General features: G+C 35.3%; 1 protein-coding gene across 2 annotated transcripts in view; it reads left to right on the top strand.

Annotated features, from left to right (window-relative positions):
- The window catches only part of CWF19L2 (CWF19 like cell cycle control factor 2), a 250,268-nt gene that overhangs the window by 193,170 nt on the left and 40,383 nt on the right, over window positions 1–16,715 (top strand). For both annotated transcript variants that reach the window (XM_032640618.1, XM_032640619.1), the window contains exons 14-16: window positions 1,867–1,983; window positions 6,945–7,100; window positions 9,047–9,127. In XM_032640618.1, the coding sequence (XP_032496509.1) occupies window positions 1,867–1,983; window positions 6,945–7,100; window positions 9,047–9,127 (354 nt within the window). The remainder of the gene's footprint in view (window positions 1–1,866; window positions 1,984–6,944; window positions 7,101–9,046; window positions 9,128–16,715) is intronic.

Here is a 16,715-nt window from a genome sequence, read left to right as displayed (position 1 = left end):
TTCAGAAGTAGCCTTATATAAGAGACATCCTTTGGGGCCTGGCAGCATGCACCCCTTTGGTCACCAGAGCCCTATTCCTAGGGGTGCCCCCTATATGGGCTGCATGTACCCTTCTGTTGCAGTAGGGTCAACTTCCATTGGGGAGCTGGTATGTGGGGCTGAACCCCAGCTTAGTTGGCTGTGGTGCCTCTTGGCACAACTTGCAGGCCTGCTGGAGTGCAGGGTAGGCTTTTCTCGTGGTTGTCTGTTTCAACCTATGGGATGTGGGGCTGCTGCCATCTGCTGGTCGGTGGGGTAGGCTTCTCAAGTGGTTCATTGCATGCCTAGCAGGGCTCAGGGCTGATGCCAGCTTGCTGGAGGACGGGCCTGGTCCTTGGCACTAATATGCTAGAGGGAGGATTCTGAAATGGTGCTTGCCAGTGCTGGTGTTATTGAGGTAGAATGAGCTGCCAAAAATGGCTGCTGCCAGCTTTTCTGTCCCCAGGGGGAGTCCCAGTTGCTTCCTGCCTGTCTCGGAGGCTCTCCAAGAGCAGCAAGTGGGTCTGAAACAGGCTCCTTTCAAACTAGTGCCTCTGTGCTAGGACTCAGAGCATGTGAGATTTTGCAGACAACCTTTAAGAATGGAGTCCCTATTTCCTATTGCCCTTGGGATCTCTCCCATATGCAAACCTTGCAGGCCTTCAAAGCCAGACATTCTGGGAGCTCATCTTCATGGTGCAGGTCCCCTGCCTGGGAGCCCAGTGTGGGGTTCACACTCCTTGCTTCTTGTGGAGGACCTCTATAATTGTAATATCCCTCTGATTTGTGGGTTGCTGACCTGGGGGTGTAGGTCCTGACTAAAGTGCATCTCCAGCGCTGTTGCCTGTCTCATTGTGGTTCCTTCTTTATGTCTTTAGTTGTGGAGTATCTTTTCTGCTGGTCTTCAGGTTGTTCTTACAGATAGTTGCTCTGTAATTAGTTGTAATTTTGTTGTGCCTGTGGGAGGAGGTGAGCTCAGGGTCTTCCTAGTCCAACTTGGCCACCTCTTCAGTGCTTATTCCTGATATTGTTTTTAATTGTGAATATTTTGGGGATTTAACTGTAAATTTAAGTAGATAGCCATATCCACACACACTCCTAGTTTCTCCTCTTACAGTGAAGTTTTTAAAATTTGCATAATTTTGTAAAGCAATTAATAAATAAATTTATTAATTCATTAATTCTCTTACATAAAATTTTTCTAGCTAAAACCTAGCAAAAAATTATAGAAAATAGGATCAAGCCTCTCGAAGAATATTTATGGTTCTTATAAACACCTTTTCCTCTCTACATATATACTAATTGACCTTTTTTGTTTTTAGACAGTTTGTGTAAAATGAAAAAATAGTACCAGCTTGTAGGTAATACATGTATGTAAATAAATAGAACTTAACCAGTGCTGTAAAACCATACAGAGGTTATTTCTCTTTTCCCAGCCAATGAGGGAAGGAAGACCTGATTAATAGGCATCAGTTTTACTTTCGTATCATTACCAGGTCATGTATTTCTTTTATTCTTGCAAAATTTGTGCTGTTTCAAGGGCTTTGAAGGCATATAGCTTTCTCAGGTGAAGGATAAAGTGTCATTCATTCTACCCTTTGGTAAGCTTAATATTTGAGGTATAGCAGTCAAAATTGAGACTTATGTAATAAGTTTCTGGTTATTGAAAGATATCTTCATGGATTTTAAATTTTTAAATAGTGAATGTCTTTAAAATATTAAACTATAATATATTACTTATGAGCAGGTTTATTTTATTAACTGTTAGCCATGTTAACCTATGAGGGGCTCATCTTTCAGAACTGAGAATAGCAATAACATTTCACCTTTGCATCTTTTTTCCCATAGGTTTATTTATGTTTACCCAACTTACGATCTCTTACTGAAGGGCACTGCTTGATAGTCCCTTTGCAGCACTATAGAGCAGCTACCTTATTGGATGAAGACATCTGGGAGGAAATTCAGGTCAGCATGATAATGCTCACGATCATTGTAATGATCAAGAGCAGTTTTTACACACTATTGTGATAAATTCTAACAAGTTTTATGCCTTCATTCAATGATTTCACTTTCTGAATTTAAACAAGTATACATTTCCATAGTTGTGTATAACTGTGGGTCATGATGTTTTCACCACTCACTACCTTTTTACTTTATTGAAAGCTTTAAATAAAAATTTTTATTGAGGTATAATTGTCATATAATATATTAGTTCCAGGTATACAACTGAAAGCTTTTGTCTACTAAATAAACTATGATCAAGTTAATAATTATTTTTACTTTAAAAGAAATCAATGTAAGATTTCTAATATTTGCTTTCGTGGAACATGAAATAATCATTCTTACCACAGTAAGCTAATAAATTACAGCCAAAGGAAAGATGTTTTCAGATAATAAAAAATAATTTTTGGAACTTAGTGGTTTACATTTAGCAATTGTCATATTTTCCTATAATGGCATTGACCTTTTCTGCTGCTATGTTTTGTCGTGATTTTGTTACCAGCTTTAATTTCCATACTTTTCCCTTATAGCCTTTTGGATTCAGGGATTGTGTGTGTGTGTGTGTGTGTGTGAATGAATGTCTGTGTCTGTGTCTGATTCTTCAAGAAATTGAAAGGCACAACATGGGTGAAATTGCTGCTGAATTGCAAGACCTTATAATGACCAAAATAGAGAGAGAGAGAGAGAAAGGGAGGGAGGGAGGGAGGGAGGGAGGAAGGGAGGAAGGAAGGGAGAAAAAGAGAGAGAGAGAGAGAGAGAAGGAAGGAAGGAAGGGAGGCAGGTCCTGTTTTTCTGATGACTGACAAGTGAATAGGGTGAATAGGGGTTATAGGAACCCCTAGTTAGAAAACACGAAAATTTTAAGACTTCTAAAGAGACTAATACTAGTCTTTGTATCATGCTGATAAAGATACCAAGAGAGGAGACATTTTGACTGTATTTCATGAAATTCCGTCTTTTAACTCCCTGAAATCTTTTAGTTTATGCTGTGAAAGTTAAAGGGCAGACTGTTTTAATGCATCTATGGCCCAGCAAGGGTAAAAGTGTGGATAAGTGTATTTGATGTGAAAAAAATTTTTCTTTTTCTAATAGTGGATTCCAGTGCAGTAAATAATTTAAAGTGGAAAGTGTGGCAGATTTGGTTTTGAGAATTATTTGGGGACTTTTCTGGAATGCTTTCTAAAAATGTATACATGTAAAACTGATTTAACTTAGAGCAAAAATAAAGTGCCAAAAAGATTTTAAGTTATACAGGAATCTAGTATGTATGTTATATGTTTTTGTAAGAAATTAAGTTACTTGGGCTTCCCTGGTGGCGCAATGGTTGGGAGTCCGCATGCCGATGTGGGGGCGCGGGTTCGTGCCCCGGTCCGGGAGGATACCACGTGCCGTGCGGCGGCTGGGCCCGTGAGCCATGGCCGCTGGGCCTGCGCGTCTGGAGCCTGTGCTCCGCGGCGGGAGAGGCCATGGCAGTGAGAGGCCCGCGTACCGCCAAAAAAAAAAAAGAAGAAATTAAGTTACTTGATGAAAAACACCGAGTTGGATAAAGAAGAAATTTATTCAGTTCAATAGATACTGAGTGCATGAGTGTATGATAATGCAGGTGTTATGAGAAATGCAGAGATAAAATCACTCATTAATTCTGCCCAAAGGTGTGGTATATACTAGTATAGGTTACATTATGGTTTAGCAGATTTTGTAAGCCAGATGCATTATAGAAAATTGAGTGAGGGAGGAAAAGCCAAAATGTTTTATGTAAATAATGGCATTATAGCTCTCTTTTGTGATAGAAAGAAGTTGTTAGAAGGTGTAAATTACTCTATGATAGTGAATGAAGAAAATATCTGAATTCTAGCTTATTTAAAGAAATGTACTTTTTTTTATTTTTGTTTTTACTTTCAAATATGTACAAAAACTCAAATTAATTATGCCCTGGTTAATACCCTTATGGTCATTCACCTCTTTTAGAGAATATATGTTTAAAATGACTTGACTTAGCAAAAAATTATGTTTGCAAATTCAGGGACCACTTCCTTCAAGTAATTTTTATCACCATCCTCTAGTAACATTTAAATTTAATTTTAGACCTTGTATTTAGTAGAATATACAAAGATATTCAGCAGAGCATGTGGGAATAATCACAGATTTCTAATGATAATATCTAAATTTTTAGTTTTACTAAATATATAGTGAAATTTGTTCCCCTTTAAGTTTATTCTTATCAGTTTGACAAATGAACTTGAACATACGTTATAGTCAGATACTGTAAGTCCACTTTTTAAATATCTCAAATTAGCGGTATGGTGGTGGGGTCGTTGATGCTTATCTACAGTGGGCTTCAGTGTGGGGCCATTTCAGTGGAAAACTTGCAGTGTTAGTACCATTGGGTCTTTTTCTTGGGGCTAGTCAGACTCTCCAGAAAACACTCTTTCAGTCTCTTGCCTAGAGCATCTATGTCTGCTTTCCAGTGTTCTGGGAGCTGAGTTGGGAAAGAACGCTGGTGTGGCAGAATGTCAAACATTTAAGAACACTAAGTAACATTTTTTATGATGCCCCTGTTTTCAGACTGTATACTCTCAACTGTGTCTGGTTTTCCTAGCCCAGCAACTTTGTTGTTTGCCTTCTCCAGAAGTTTATCCTATAGTGTTCTGCTGGTGTGGAGGAGGGGATCTGGTGTGTTAGTTATTTTTTTTCAAAAGACTTTCATCTGTGCCATCTGTTTTTCATTACAACTTCACCTCTAATTCCATAATTCCTTGGTGCTGCCAATTCCTGAGCCTTTTGAGGATTCTGCAGTGTAGCATGGGTTTCTTCTTTACCATCCCTGCTAAACTGCCTCCTCCTATATCACTCAACTGTGAACCAGCTTTCTAGTGTTTAAGTCAGATAATATGGGGTGATCTGATTTTTAGCATATTTTCTTTGTTCTAATAGCTTTATGCTGTTTTGAAAATTATCTTAATGTCGTTTTTGAGGGGTCACTTCATGAAGGTTGTAGAATCAAATGTGTATGTTCTGTACTATCGCATAACATTTATCTTTGGATAATCTTATCTTTAGACATGTTCTGTTTAGAAAATTTGAATAAATTATAGTATTAATATTATATCATCAGCCCTAAATAGCTTTGGTATCTTTAATGAAAATACTTTAATATTTATTTTAAATTCCTTTACGTGTGTTTATCTGAGTTTTTTGTAATGTGGTTTGTAATGTGTAAGAATCGTAACACTCTAGTATAGATTACTTAAATATATTGTAAGGAATATAAGTCCAGATGTGTTAACTAAATGAGGAATTGCAATTAGGTGAGTAATCATAGTTTAGAAACGTGGAAAATAGTGATTACCTGAAGGATGAAGTGTTTTCTACTAGTAATACGGGAATTTTATTTTGCCCCTGTAACATGAGATCTCTACATCTCTGTGAAGCATAAAATAGTTTTGGTATCTTATGATAATGAACTAAAACACTTTCTTCATTGTTTAGTTTTCATATAAATTTTAAAGAATGCATATTATTTAACTATGTATAGTGTATTTGTTGTATTGAACTTGGGGAAATCCTGCTTTAATGGAGTTGATAACCTCAAATTATACCATTAAACTCATATTTTTAAATTAAAGTATTTTATATATATATATATATATATATATATATGAAGTACTTAAAAGTGTGTATGTGTCCTTGAGGCTATAAGTATGATGTTTATATATTTTATAATATTGAACTATTCTTGTATCACTACTAATTTAGTACTTTTGAGTTTTCATTTATAATCCATGATATCTTAAGTCTGTCTTCTTCACTCTTATCCAGATAGACTCTAGAACAGTCATCCAACAGTTAAACCTAAATTTTACCACCTAAATGTGATTTTATCTCTTCCTTTTCTTATTTTAGTTTACTGGAACTGTTTCCAATATATACATAATACTGAGCAGAGTGAGTTTCAGTTAAAAAAAATATGTTGCTTAACTATGTGAAATTATGTGGTAGATTTAGAAAGTAAAGTAACTATAAGGTAACATTGTAGAGTTTAAACATTGTTTACTATTTTTTTTATTTTAAAAAATGCTGAGCTTATATATATAGCTGTGGTTAGAAATGTAGAGCGAATCCTGTATCTGTTGCTTACTAGGTACCTTTTTACTTTACCTCAAATTATAATTATTCGATTTTTTTTCCTACTTGTTCTTATTTTATAAAATGAGTGGAAAATAGAATAGTGATGAGTGATCAATAATAAGTGATCAGAGGAGACCTGGTTGGAACCCAGAACTCCCAACCCCTACCCAGCAGTAATTTGTAGGCTTTCTTATTTTTGGGTGTCAACAGAGGCTTGAATGGAAAACCTGAACTTCTATCTCCACATGGCAGTAACTAGGCAGGGTCTCAACAACAAACTGGTTGAATCTCTAGGGAATTATGCTGAGTGAAAATTTGCAAGTGAAGGATCAGAAGACATATGAAGGGAACCAGCAAATGAAGTTACTTTGAGGATAGAAAAACAATTGGAAGTGAATTCTGCATGTCTATTACTGAATTTAAGGATGCCTACCTGCTCAGAGTACCTTTTTTTGGTTTTTGGATGTTTTCCTATGATTTTACTGTCAGTTCTATATATTTTACCACCTAAATTTGATTTTTATCTCTTCCTTTTCTTATTTTAGTTTACTGGCACTGTTTCCAATATATACATAATACTGAGCAGAGTGCGTTTCCGTTATAAAAAACACATTGCTTAACTATGTGAAATTATGTGGTAGATTTAGAAAGTAAAGTAACTATAAGGTAACATTGTAGAGTTCAAACATTGTTTACTATTTTTTTTAATTTTAAAAGAATTTATTATACTTTTTATTGTTCTCATATTTTGAATCTCCTCTCAGTGTGTTATTTACCTAGCCATTTCCTCTCTTCAGATGTTTAGAAAATCATTGGCAAAGATGTTTGAAGATAAAGGATTGGACTGTATCTTTTTAGAAACGAATATGAGCATGAAGAAACAGTATCATATGGTTTATGAATGCATTCCTCTCCCAAAGGAAGTGGGTGATATGGCTCCCATCTATTTTAAGGTATTTATGGATAGTCTTTACAGGCATACTTATTTTTTGCTGTATTATGGTTTTATGAATAGTTATCTTTATTCTGATATTTTTTCTCCTATGTACTTATGAAATTTTATATCATATAAAGAAATGAAGTAAAGCACAAAAATTCTGCTATATAAATTTCTGTAGAAGAAGTTTGAGATTTTAACCTTTAAAAAGCATGCTTACTTATAAGTATGAATATACTATCAAATGGTAATTTATAATTTTAATTTTTCATTTCTCAAATGAAAAATCAAGTTCTACCTTGAAATACTTTCAAGTCAAAATTGTAGTCATGACTCTAGAAATTTATAATTTAAATTCCTTAGGGCCAAACATAGTTACATGCAAACAGTACAAATTACAATTGCTAAAAAAAAAAATTACAATTGCAGAGACAAGTTATTGCTGCAAGTTTTAGTATTTAATACCTCATCATGCTCTTTGAAAAAGAAACTAAAATCTAACCTTGACATACATCTTTGGACATTGTAATAAATGATTAGAGTTCTTAAGCAATTGTGTCATTATAATGTTCAAGCAGGTTTAACTAAATAGCGTTTGTTTGATACTGGCCTGAGTGCAGTGTAATTTATAGACTAATATAAATTTGTAAATGTAGAACCATATATGAAATAGTAACGTGTACAATTAAAGAAGAAGATAATATTTTATGAGGTGGTATAGAAACTTGCAAATGCAACATTTAGACAATAAAAGATGGTAAATTTTAATTAATATGGACTGTAAGTCCCAATAAAAAGAATTATTTTAAAAAAGGATTATTAAACCTGTTAAGGTTGATGAGGTGGTGAAAATCAGCTTTTCCTATAGAAATTTTTAAAAACCATCTGATTTGCTTTGAAGTCATGCTAGTAAAGTATAGGAAAACAAGCCAGATAATTCCCAAACCCATGTCAGTCCTGTATTAAACAGAATCAATTGAGAAAGAGATTATTATGCTTTTCTTCAATTTTTTTTTTTCTCTTGTACTTCCTCAGTGAGCCCTAGGAGATTGTGACTATAGGTATTGAAGTACATAGGGCACAACATAGAGCAGCTACTGTTGCTTATGGTGGGTGACAGAAATGTCATCTCTTAGCAGAATGGTATGCTACTTTTCTTTTATATTGTATCTTTTATATGATCGTTAAAAATGTACTTATTTGATTTAGCTTCAATTTTATATTGAATGTGCTACGTTATAATGTCAACACAAGCAATCCATGTCTTTTAAATAGGGAGCAGCAGTATACCTGATGTATTTAAACTATGCTTACTTGAATGTTAATTTCACCTTTAAAATTTATTTCATTAGTAATGATGTATAAAAATGAGATTATTTTATAATTATCACCATGGCTTTTCTTTCTATTAAATATTTCTTTACCATAAATACTAGTCATGTTGATTAGCTTAGAAAGTCTTATAATTCCATGTCTATGTATTTTTTCCCATGCATTTTTACTCCTTTTTTCTATGGCCAGAAATAGCTCAAGTATTTGGTTGCCAGAAAGCACATAAATTACTGTTCTTATATACAGAAGAAGAACGATAAAACAAAATGAATTTATTTGAGTAGATGTCTATGAATGGAGTAAGGAATTTGTGAACTTTATGTTCACAAATTCCATTCAATATTAAATTGCTTGGTCTTACTAAGGATTGTTTTTGTCATGTAAAGGTGAGATAAAGTTAGTACAAGAGTTAAGAATGAGTAAAATAGTATTATTTTGGCTAAAGATAAGACTTGTATGAAATCAAGAAATTCCAATTTTAAATAACAGAAATTAAAGGCTTAATTCATTCAAACTAATAACCTAACATGTATATTAAACCTTATAATTAATTCACCGTATTACTTTACTTTTAAACTCTTTGTATTTACTTGTGTATTATTTTTTAATTGACAAATGGCTGTTTCTTAGAAAGCCATAATGGAAACTGATGAAGAATGGTCTATGAACAAGAAATTAATTGATCTCTCTTCAAAAGATATCAGAAAGTCTGTAAGTATTATTTTTTTTTAATATAAGAAATAACCCTACTATTAAGGATCTTTGTAATTTCCATATCTTATTTGAGAAAGAGACCATTTGGCTGAGTGATCAAAGGTGAAGGAAATATAATTCCATAAATAAAGAAGAAATTATTTTCATCCTACCTGGTCTAGCAAATCCTTATTTCTTTAATTGCTTATTTGAATGTTTATTCCTGATCTTTTGGTGCTCTGCCACTGTAGTCCCTATGATTGTTTATGATAACCATAAGACTCTGCCATGAAAGTTCCTCTTAATGGGATTCTCAGCCTCTGGGACAAGTGAGGAGAGATGCCTTCTTGTTACTGAAATTATAATGAGAAAAACATTTTCCTAAAGGCTCTATTTTGAACATGGAACTCTCTCTCTTTTTTTTTTTTTTTTTTTTTTTTTTTTTTTACTTATACAAAGGTTTACTGTTATGGTCCTTTAAAACAGTAGTTGAGTTAGATGATGGGTACATTATTCTTTTAGAGACTTTACTAACCATGCTTCATAGTTTAATCTTGATTTGCAGATCAGATTTTAGATACAAGTTACCCTTAGGTTGAGTACTTCGGTAATGACCTCCCTCTTTTCTAGAAATACACATTAAATGGAATAGATATATAATAGAACTGTGGATTCCTTTTTCTTTTCAAAGAGTATTATATGAATGTTTATTGAGTGCCTGCTATTTACCAGGCACTGTTCTAGATGCTTTTTATACATAATGGAACAAAACAAAGGCTTTATGTAGCTAATATTCTAGTGCAGGAGTTGGGAACTGCACTCTGTGTGCTAAATCCAGCCTGCTGCCTGTTTCTGTAAATGAAGTTTTATAGTAATACAGCTAAATCCCTTTTTTTTTTTTCTTAACATCTTTATTGGAGTATAATTGCTTTACAATAGTGTGTTAGTTTCTGCTTTATAACAAAGTGAATCAGCTATACATATGCATATATCCCCATATCTCCTCCCTCTGTGTCTCCCTCCCAACCTCCCTATCCCACCCATCTAGGTGGTCACAAACCACTGTGCTGATCTCCCTGTGCTATGTGGCTGCTTCCCACTAGCTATTTTACATTTGGTAGTATATATAAGTCCATGCCACTCTCTCACTTCTTCCCAGCTTACCCTCCCCCCCTGCTGCCCCCGTGTCCTCAAGTCCATTCTCTATGTCTATATTCCTGTCCTGCTGCTAGGTTCTTCATAACCTTTTTTTTTTTTTAGATTCCATACATATGTGTTAGCATATGGTATTTGTTTTTCTCTTTCTGACTTATTTCAATCTGTAGGACAGACTCTAGGTCCATCCACCTCACTACAAATAACTCAATTTCGTTTCTTTTTGTGGCTGAGTAATATTCCATTGTATATATGTGCCATTCATTTTCCATTCATCGGTCGATGGACACTTAGGTTGCTTCCATGTCCTGACTATTGTAAATAGAGCTGCAATGAACATTGTGGTACATGACTCTTTTTGAATTGTGGCTCTCTCAGGGTATATGCTCAGTAGTGGGATTGCTGTGTCGAATGGTAGTTCTATTTTTAGTTTTTTAAGGAAGCACCATACTGTTCTCCATAGTGGCTGTATCAATTTACATTCCCACCAACAGTGCAAGAGGGTTCCCTTTTCTCCACACCCTCTCCAGCATTTATTGTTTGTAGATTTTTTGATGATGGCCTTTCTGACTGGTGTGAGATGATACCTCATTTTAGTTTTGATTTGCATTTCTCTAATGATTAGTGATGTTGAGCATTCTTTCATGTGTTTGTTGGCAATCTGTATATCTTCTTTGGAGAAATGTCTAGGTCTTATGCCCATTTTTGGATTGGGTTGTTTGTTTTTTTGATATTGAGCTGCATGAGTTGCTTGTAAATTTTGGGATTAATCCTTTGTGAATTGCTTCATTTGCAAATATTTTCTTGCATTCTGAGGGTCGTCTTTTCATCTTGTTTATGGTTTCCTTTGCTGTGCCAAAGGTTTTAAGTTTCAGAGGTACTGTTTTTGGCTGCTTTCATGCTACAAGGACAGAGTTGAGAGTTGCAATAGAAATTTTGTGATCTGCAAAGCCCAAATTATTTTATTTAAATTACAATTTTATTATAGGTTTTAAAATTGTTTTTTAAGTTTTTAAAATTTTGCTGACCCCTCCTCTAGCAGATGTCTCTAGAATATTTCTCTCCCATTTTTTGTTTTGGAAAGCCAGACCTGATACATGTGACTGATAGAATTCACTATTTTATTTATTATATCCCAGGCCAAAGGTTGAAATGTCATTGTATTATTGGAGGTAGTTTTATTTCAAAAGTAAAACCATTGTCTATTGTCTTTTTTAAAAATTAAAAAAAAAGTAATACAATTTTTAAAGGTTACTTTCCATTTACAGATATTACAAAATATTGGCTATATTCCCTGTGTTGTACAAAACATCCTTCAGCCTATCTTACACTCAGTAGTTTGTACCTCCAACTTCCCCGCCCCTGTATTGCCCCCCACCATTGGTACTGCTAACCACTAGTTTGTTCTCTGTATCTGTGTGTCTGCTTCTTTTTTCTTCTATTCACTAGTTTGTTGTATTCTTTAGATTCCACATATAAGTGATATCATACAGTCTTTCTCTGTCTGACTTATTTCACTTAGCATAATGCCTTCCAAGTCCATCTATGTTGCTGCAAATGGCAAAAATTTGTTCTTTTTTATGACTGAGTAGTATTCCATATATACATATATACACCACATCTTGTTTATCCATTCATCTGTTAATGGACACTTAGGTTGTTTCCATATCTTGGCTATTGTAAATAATGCTGCTATGAACATTGGGGTGCATATATCTTTTCAAATGAGTGTTTTGGGTTTTTTTCTGATATATATACTCAAGAGAGGAATTGCTGGGTCATATGGTAGTTCTATTTGTAGTTTTCTGAGAAACCTCCATACTGTTTTCCTCAGTGGCTGCACCATTTTACATTCCCACCAACAGTATAGGAGGGTTCCCTTTTCTTCACATCCTTGCCAGCATTTGTTATTTGTTTTCTTTTTAACGATAGCTGTTCTGAAGGTGTGAGGTGACGTTTCATTGTGGTTTTGGTTTTGATTTGCATTTCCCTGATGATTAGCGATGTTGAGCATCTTTTCATATGCCTGTTGGCCATCTTCATTTCCTCTTTGGAAAAATATCTATTCAGTTCTTCTGTCTTTTTTTTAATTGGGTTTTTTGGTTTCTTGATACTGAGTTGTATGAGCTGTGTATATATGTTGGATATTAATCCCTTATTGGTCATATCATTTGCAAAAATTTTCTCTCATTTAGGAGTTTGTCTTTTCATTTTGTTGATGATTTTCTTTGCTGTTCAAAAGCTGTTAAATTTACTTAGGTCCTATTTGTTTATTTTTGCTTTTATTTCATTTACTCTAGGAGACTGATCCAAAAAAATATTCCTGTGATTCATGTCAGTCAGTGTTCTGCATGTATTTTCCTCTAGGAGTTTTATAGTATCCAGTCTTAAATTTAGGTTTTAATCCATTTTGAGTTTTATTTTTGTATGGTATTAGAGAATGTTCTAATTTCATTCTTTTACATGTAGCTATCCAGTTTTTCCAGCACTACTTATTGAAAAGACTGTCTTTTCTTCATTGTATATTCTTGCCCCCTTTGTCATAGATTAGTTTACCATTAAGTATGTGGGTTTATTTCTGGGCTGTCTATTCTGGTCCATTGATCTATATGTCTGTTTTTATGCCAGTATCATACTGTTTTAATGACTGTAGCTTTGTAATATAATCTGAAGTCAGGGAGCATGATTCCTCCAGGTTTGTTTTTCTTTCTCAAGATTGTTTTGGCTATTCAGAGTGTTTCAAAGGTACAATCTCCCAAGACTGAACTAAGAAAAAATAGAAAAGATGAACAGACCAATTACCAGTAATGAAATTGAGTCAGTAATTTTAAAATTCCCAACAAACAAAAGTCTAGAACCAGATGGCTTCACAGGTGAATTCTACCATTTATCCTTCTGAAACTATTCCAAAAAATTACAGAGGAAGGAATGCTTCCAAACTGATTGTATGAAGCCAACATCACCCTGATACCAAAACCAAAGATATCACAAAAAAGAAACTTACAGGTCATTATCACTGATGAACATAGATGCAAAAATCCTCAACAAATACTATCAAAATGAATCCAACAATACATTAAAAAGATCATTCACCATGATCACGTGAGATTTAACCCAGGGATGCAAGGATTTTTCAGTATTCACAAATCACTGTGACATACCACATTAACAAATTGAAGAATAAAAACCATATGATACAGAAAAAGCTTTTGATAAAATCCAACATCCATTTATGATAAAAACTCTCCAGAAAGCTGGCATACAGGGAACATACCTCAACATAATAATAGCCATATATGGCAAACCCACAGCTGACATCATACTCAATGGGGAAAAGCTGAGAGCGTTTCCTCTAAGATCAGGAATAAGACAAGAATGTCCAGAGTCACCACTTTTATTCAACATAGTTTTGGAAATCCAAGCCGTAACAGTCAGAGAAGAAAAATAAATTAAAAGAATCCAAATTGGAAAGGAAGAAGTAAAACTGTCACTGTTTGCAGATGACATGATACTATACATAGAAAGATCCGAAACACACCACCAGAAAACTACTAGATCTCATCAATGAACTCAGTAAAGTTGCAGAATACAAAATTAATGTACAGAAATCTGTTGCATCTCTATAAACTAACAACGAACTATCAGAAAGAGAAATTATGGAAACAATCCCATTTACCATCACTTCAAAAAGAATAAAATACCTAGGAATAAATCTAACTAAGATGGCAAAAGAGCTGTACTCTGAAAGCTATAAGGCACTGATGCAAGAAATTGAAGATAAAACAAAAAGATGGAAAGATATACCGTGTTCTTGGACTGGGAGAATCAATTTTGTTAAAATGACCCTACCACCCAAGGCAATCTATAGATTCAGTGCAATCCCTATCAAAATACCAATGGCATTGTTCACAGAACTAGACAAATAATTTTACAATTTGCCTGTGGTCTTTTTCTTTTCCCTTGCTGGTGAATTGGGACAGACAATATATTAAAAAACAAAACAACGCCCCCACAAATGTCTAATTCATGATCTTATAGAAAAAGGTATCTAATGTACATACATCTTTTGTGCCTAAGTTTTTCACTTCTCATATCATAATTTCCAATGCCATTGAATATTCTTTTAGAACATGATTTTAATGGCAATTGAAAATATTTTAGGGGAGGGGTGGAATCAAAATGGTGGAGTAGCACGTTGCTGAACCCACCTCCCCTCACAAACACATCAAGACTACAACTACATATAAAGCAAGTCTCACTAAAGGTGACCTAAAGACTAGCAGAACAGCTCTTCTGCAACCTAGACTGTAAAGAAAGAACCACACAGAGTTTGATAGGAGGGGAGGAGAAGCGATCTAATTGGGACTGACACCCCTAGAGAGTGACCTAGAGAGGAGAGAAATATCACATGTTCAGGATATTCCTTGGGGAGCGGAGCATTCAATCCACACATTAGGCATTCCATCCCTGTGGTCCAGCAAGAGGAAGATGAGCCTGTCTGGGTTAGAAAACCAGTGGGGCTTACCTGAGTGCTGTAATAAATGGAAACTCTGCTCTTGAGGAGCTTGCACACAGACTTGCTCACAGTCCCAGGGTGGAGGCAGCAGATTGAAATCTTCATGATGCTCTGGCTGGCTTGCCAAGACCACCCCAGTGTGCCCCCAAGTTTGCACTGGACTCCTACTCTAGCCCCTACTGCTCTGCTGTTGCTCCCTGCTAAGGTCAAGGCTGCAATTGCCAACAAGAGTGCACACACTTGGAGGGAACAGGGCTTGGTTGAACCCTGGCCCTGCCTCTGATTAGGATGGGAGCAACATACTTGGGAGGGAGAGGAATCAGCCCCAGGGTGGAGACTGCCATTTCTTCTGTGCATGTCGGTGCACACACTTGGGAAGGAGTGGAACCAGCTCAGTTGTGTGACTCCAACTCCTCCAGCCCTGATCTAGCCTCTTACCAAAGTACACACATCAAGAAAAAAGTGGAACCACTTCAAAGTGCAGCCCCAAGCCCTCAGTCCCTGACCATGCTCACAATTAAGGTAGAGACTGCCATCACACCTGGGAGAAGTGCAGGTCCCTCAGGGCTCCTGCTTCAGCTCTTGGGCCTGGATCCCACCCCCAGTAGGGCAGTGACTGCCACTGAGCATAGGAGAAGCCCCAGCTCAAACATGGCTCTGGCTCTACCTCCCACCAAGGCAGTGGCTGTCAGGGCACCCTGGGCTTACTTCAGATTGAGCTCCCACTGGAACCACTGTGCACACACAGACTGCATTGGGATGCTCCCACACAAGGACATATCTTCGAGACCAGGATAGGTAACTCTTTCACCTACTGTCATGCAGACAAAGGAATATGTTTCAAATGAAAAAACAAGAAAAGAAAAATGAATAAAACCCTACTGAAACAGAGATAAATAATTTACCTGATAAGGAGTTCAGAGCAATAGTAATAAGAATGCTAACTCAAGTTGGGGAAAAAAATAAATGAACAGAGTGGGAATTTGAACAAAGAACTAGAAAATATTAAAAAGTACCAATCAGAGCTGAAGAATGTAATAACTGAAATGAAAAATACACTAGAAGGAATTAGCCACAGATTAGGTGATATAGAAGAATGCATAAGCAACCTGGAATATAGTGAAAATCACCCAATCAGAACAGGGAAAATAAAAATTTTTTTTAAATGAGCCTAGCTTAAGGGACCTCTGGGACAACATCAGGCATTCTAAATTTGCATTGTAGGGATCACAGAAAGAGAAGAGAGAGAGAAAGGGATAGAAAATGTATTTGATGAAATTTTGGCTGAACCTGAAGAAGGAAATAGATATCCAGGTATAGGAATCACAGGGAGTCCCAAAGAAGATGAACCCAAAGAGAACCACACCAAGACATATAATAACTAAAATGGGAAAAAATAAAGGTAAAGAGAGAATTTTAAAGTCAACAACAAAAAACAGTTACAACAAGGGAATTTCCATAAGGCTATCTGCTGGTTTTTCAGCAGAAACTTTGCAGGCCAAAAGGGAGTAGCATGATATATTTAAAGTGCTAAAAGGAAAAAACTAAAGAGTTCATCAGTACTAAAGTGACCTTACAACAAATGTTAAGGGGTCTTCTTCAGGTGAAAAAGAAAGGACCAAAACAAGAAATAAGAAAATACAGGACGGGAAAAACCTCACTGTTAAAGGCAAGTAAAAGCAGTGGATCAACCACTTAAATGAACAATTAGAAAGGTTAAAAGACAAAGATTTTAAAATTAAATATAACTACAATGAACAGGTAAGGGATAGGCATAAAGATGTAAAATATGACATCAAAAATAGAAAGCATGAAGGGGAAATTAAAAAATATAGATCTTTTAGAATGTGTTTGAACTTAAATGACTATCAGTTTAAAATGATAGATATAGATATACATCAACATATGTGAGCTCCATGATAACCACTATATATG

This window comes from Phocoena sinus, chromosome 8 (genome assembly GCF_008692025.1).
Source record: "Phocoena sinus isolate mPhoSin1 chromosome 8, mPhoSin1.pri, whole genome shotgun sequence".
Lineage (NCBI taxonomy): Eukaryota > Metazoa > Chordata > Mammalia > Artiodactyla > Phocoenidae > Phocoena > Phocoena sinus.
Note: the sequence above shows the minus strand (reverse complement) of the source record. Positions and strands in the feature narration are given on the sequence as shown.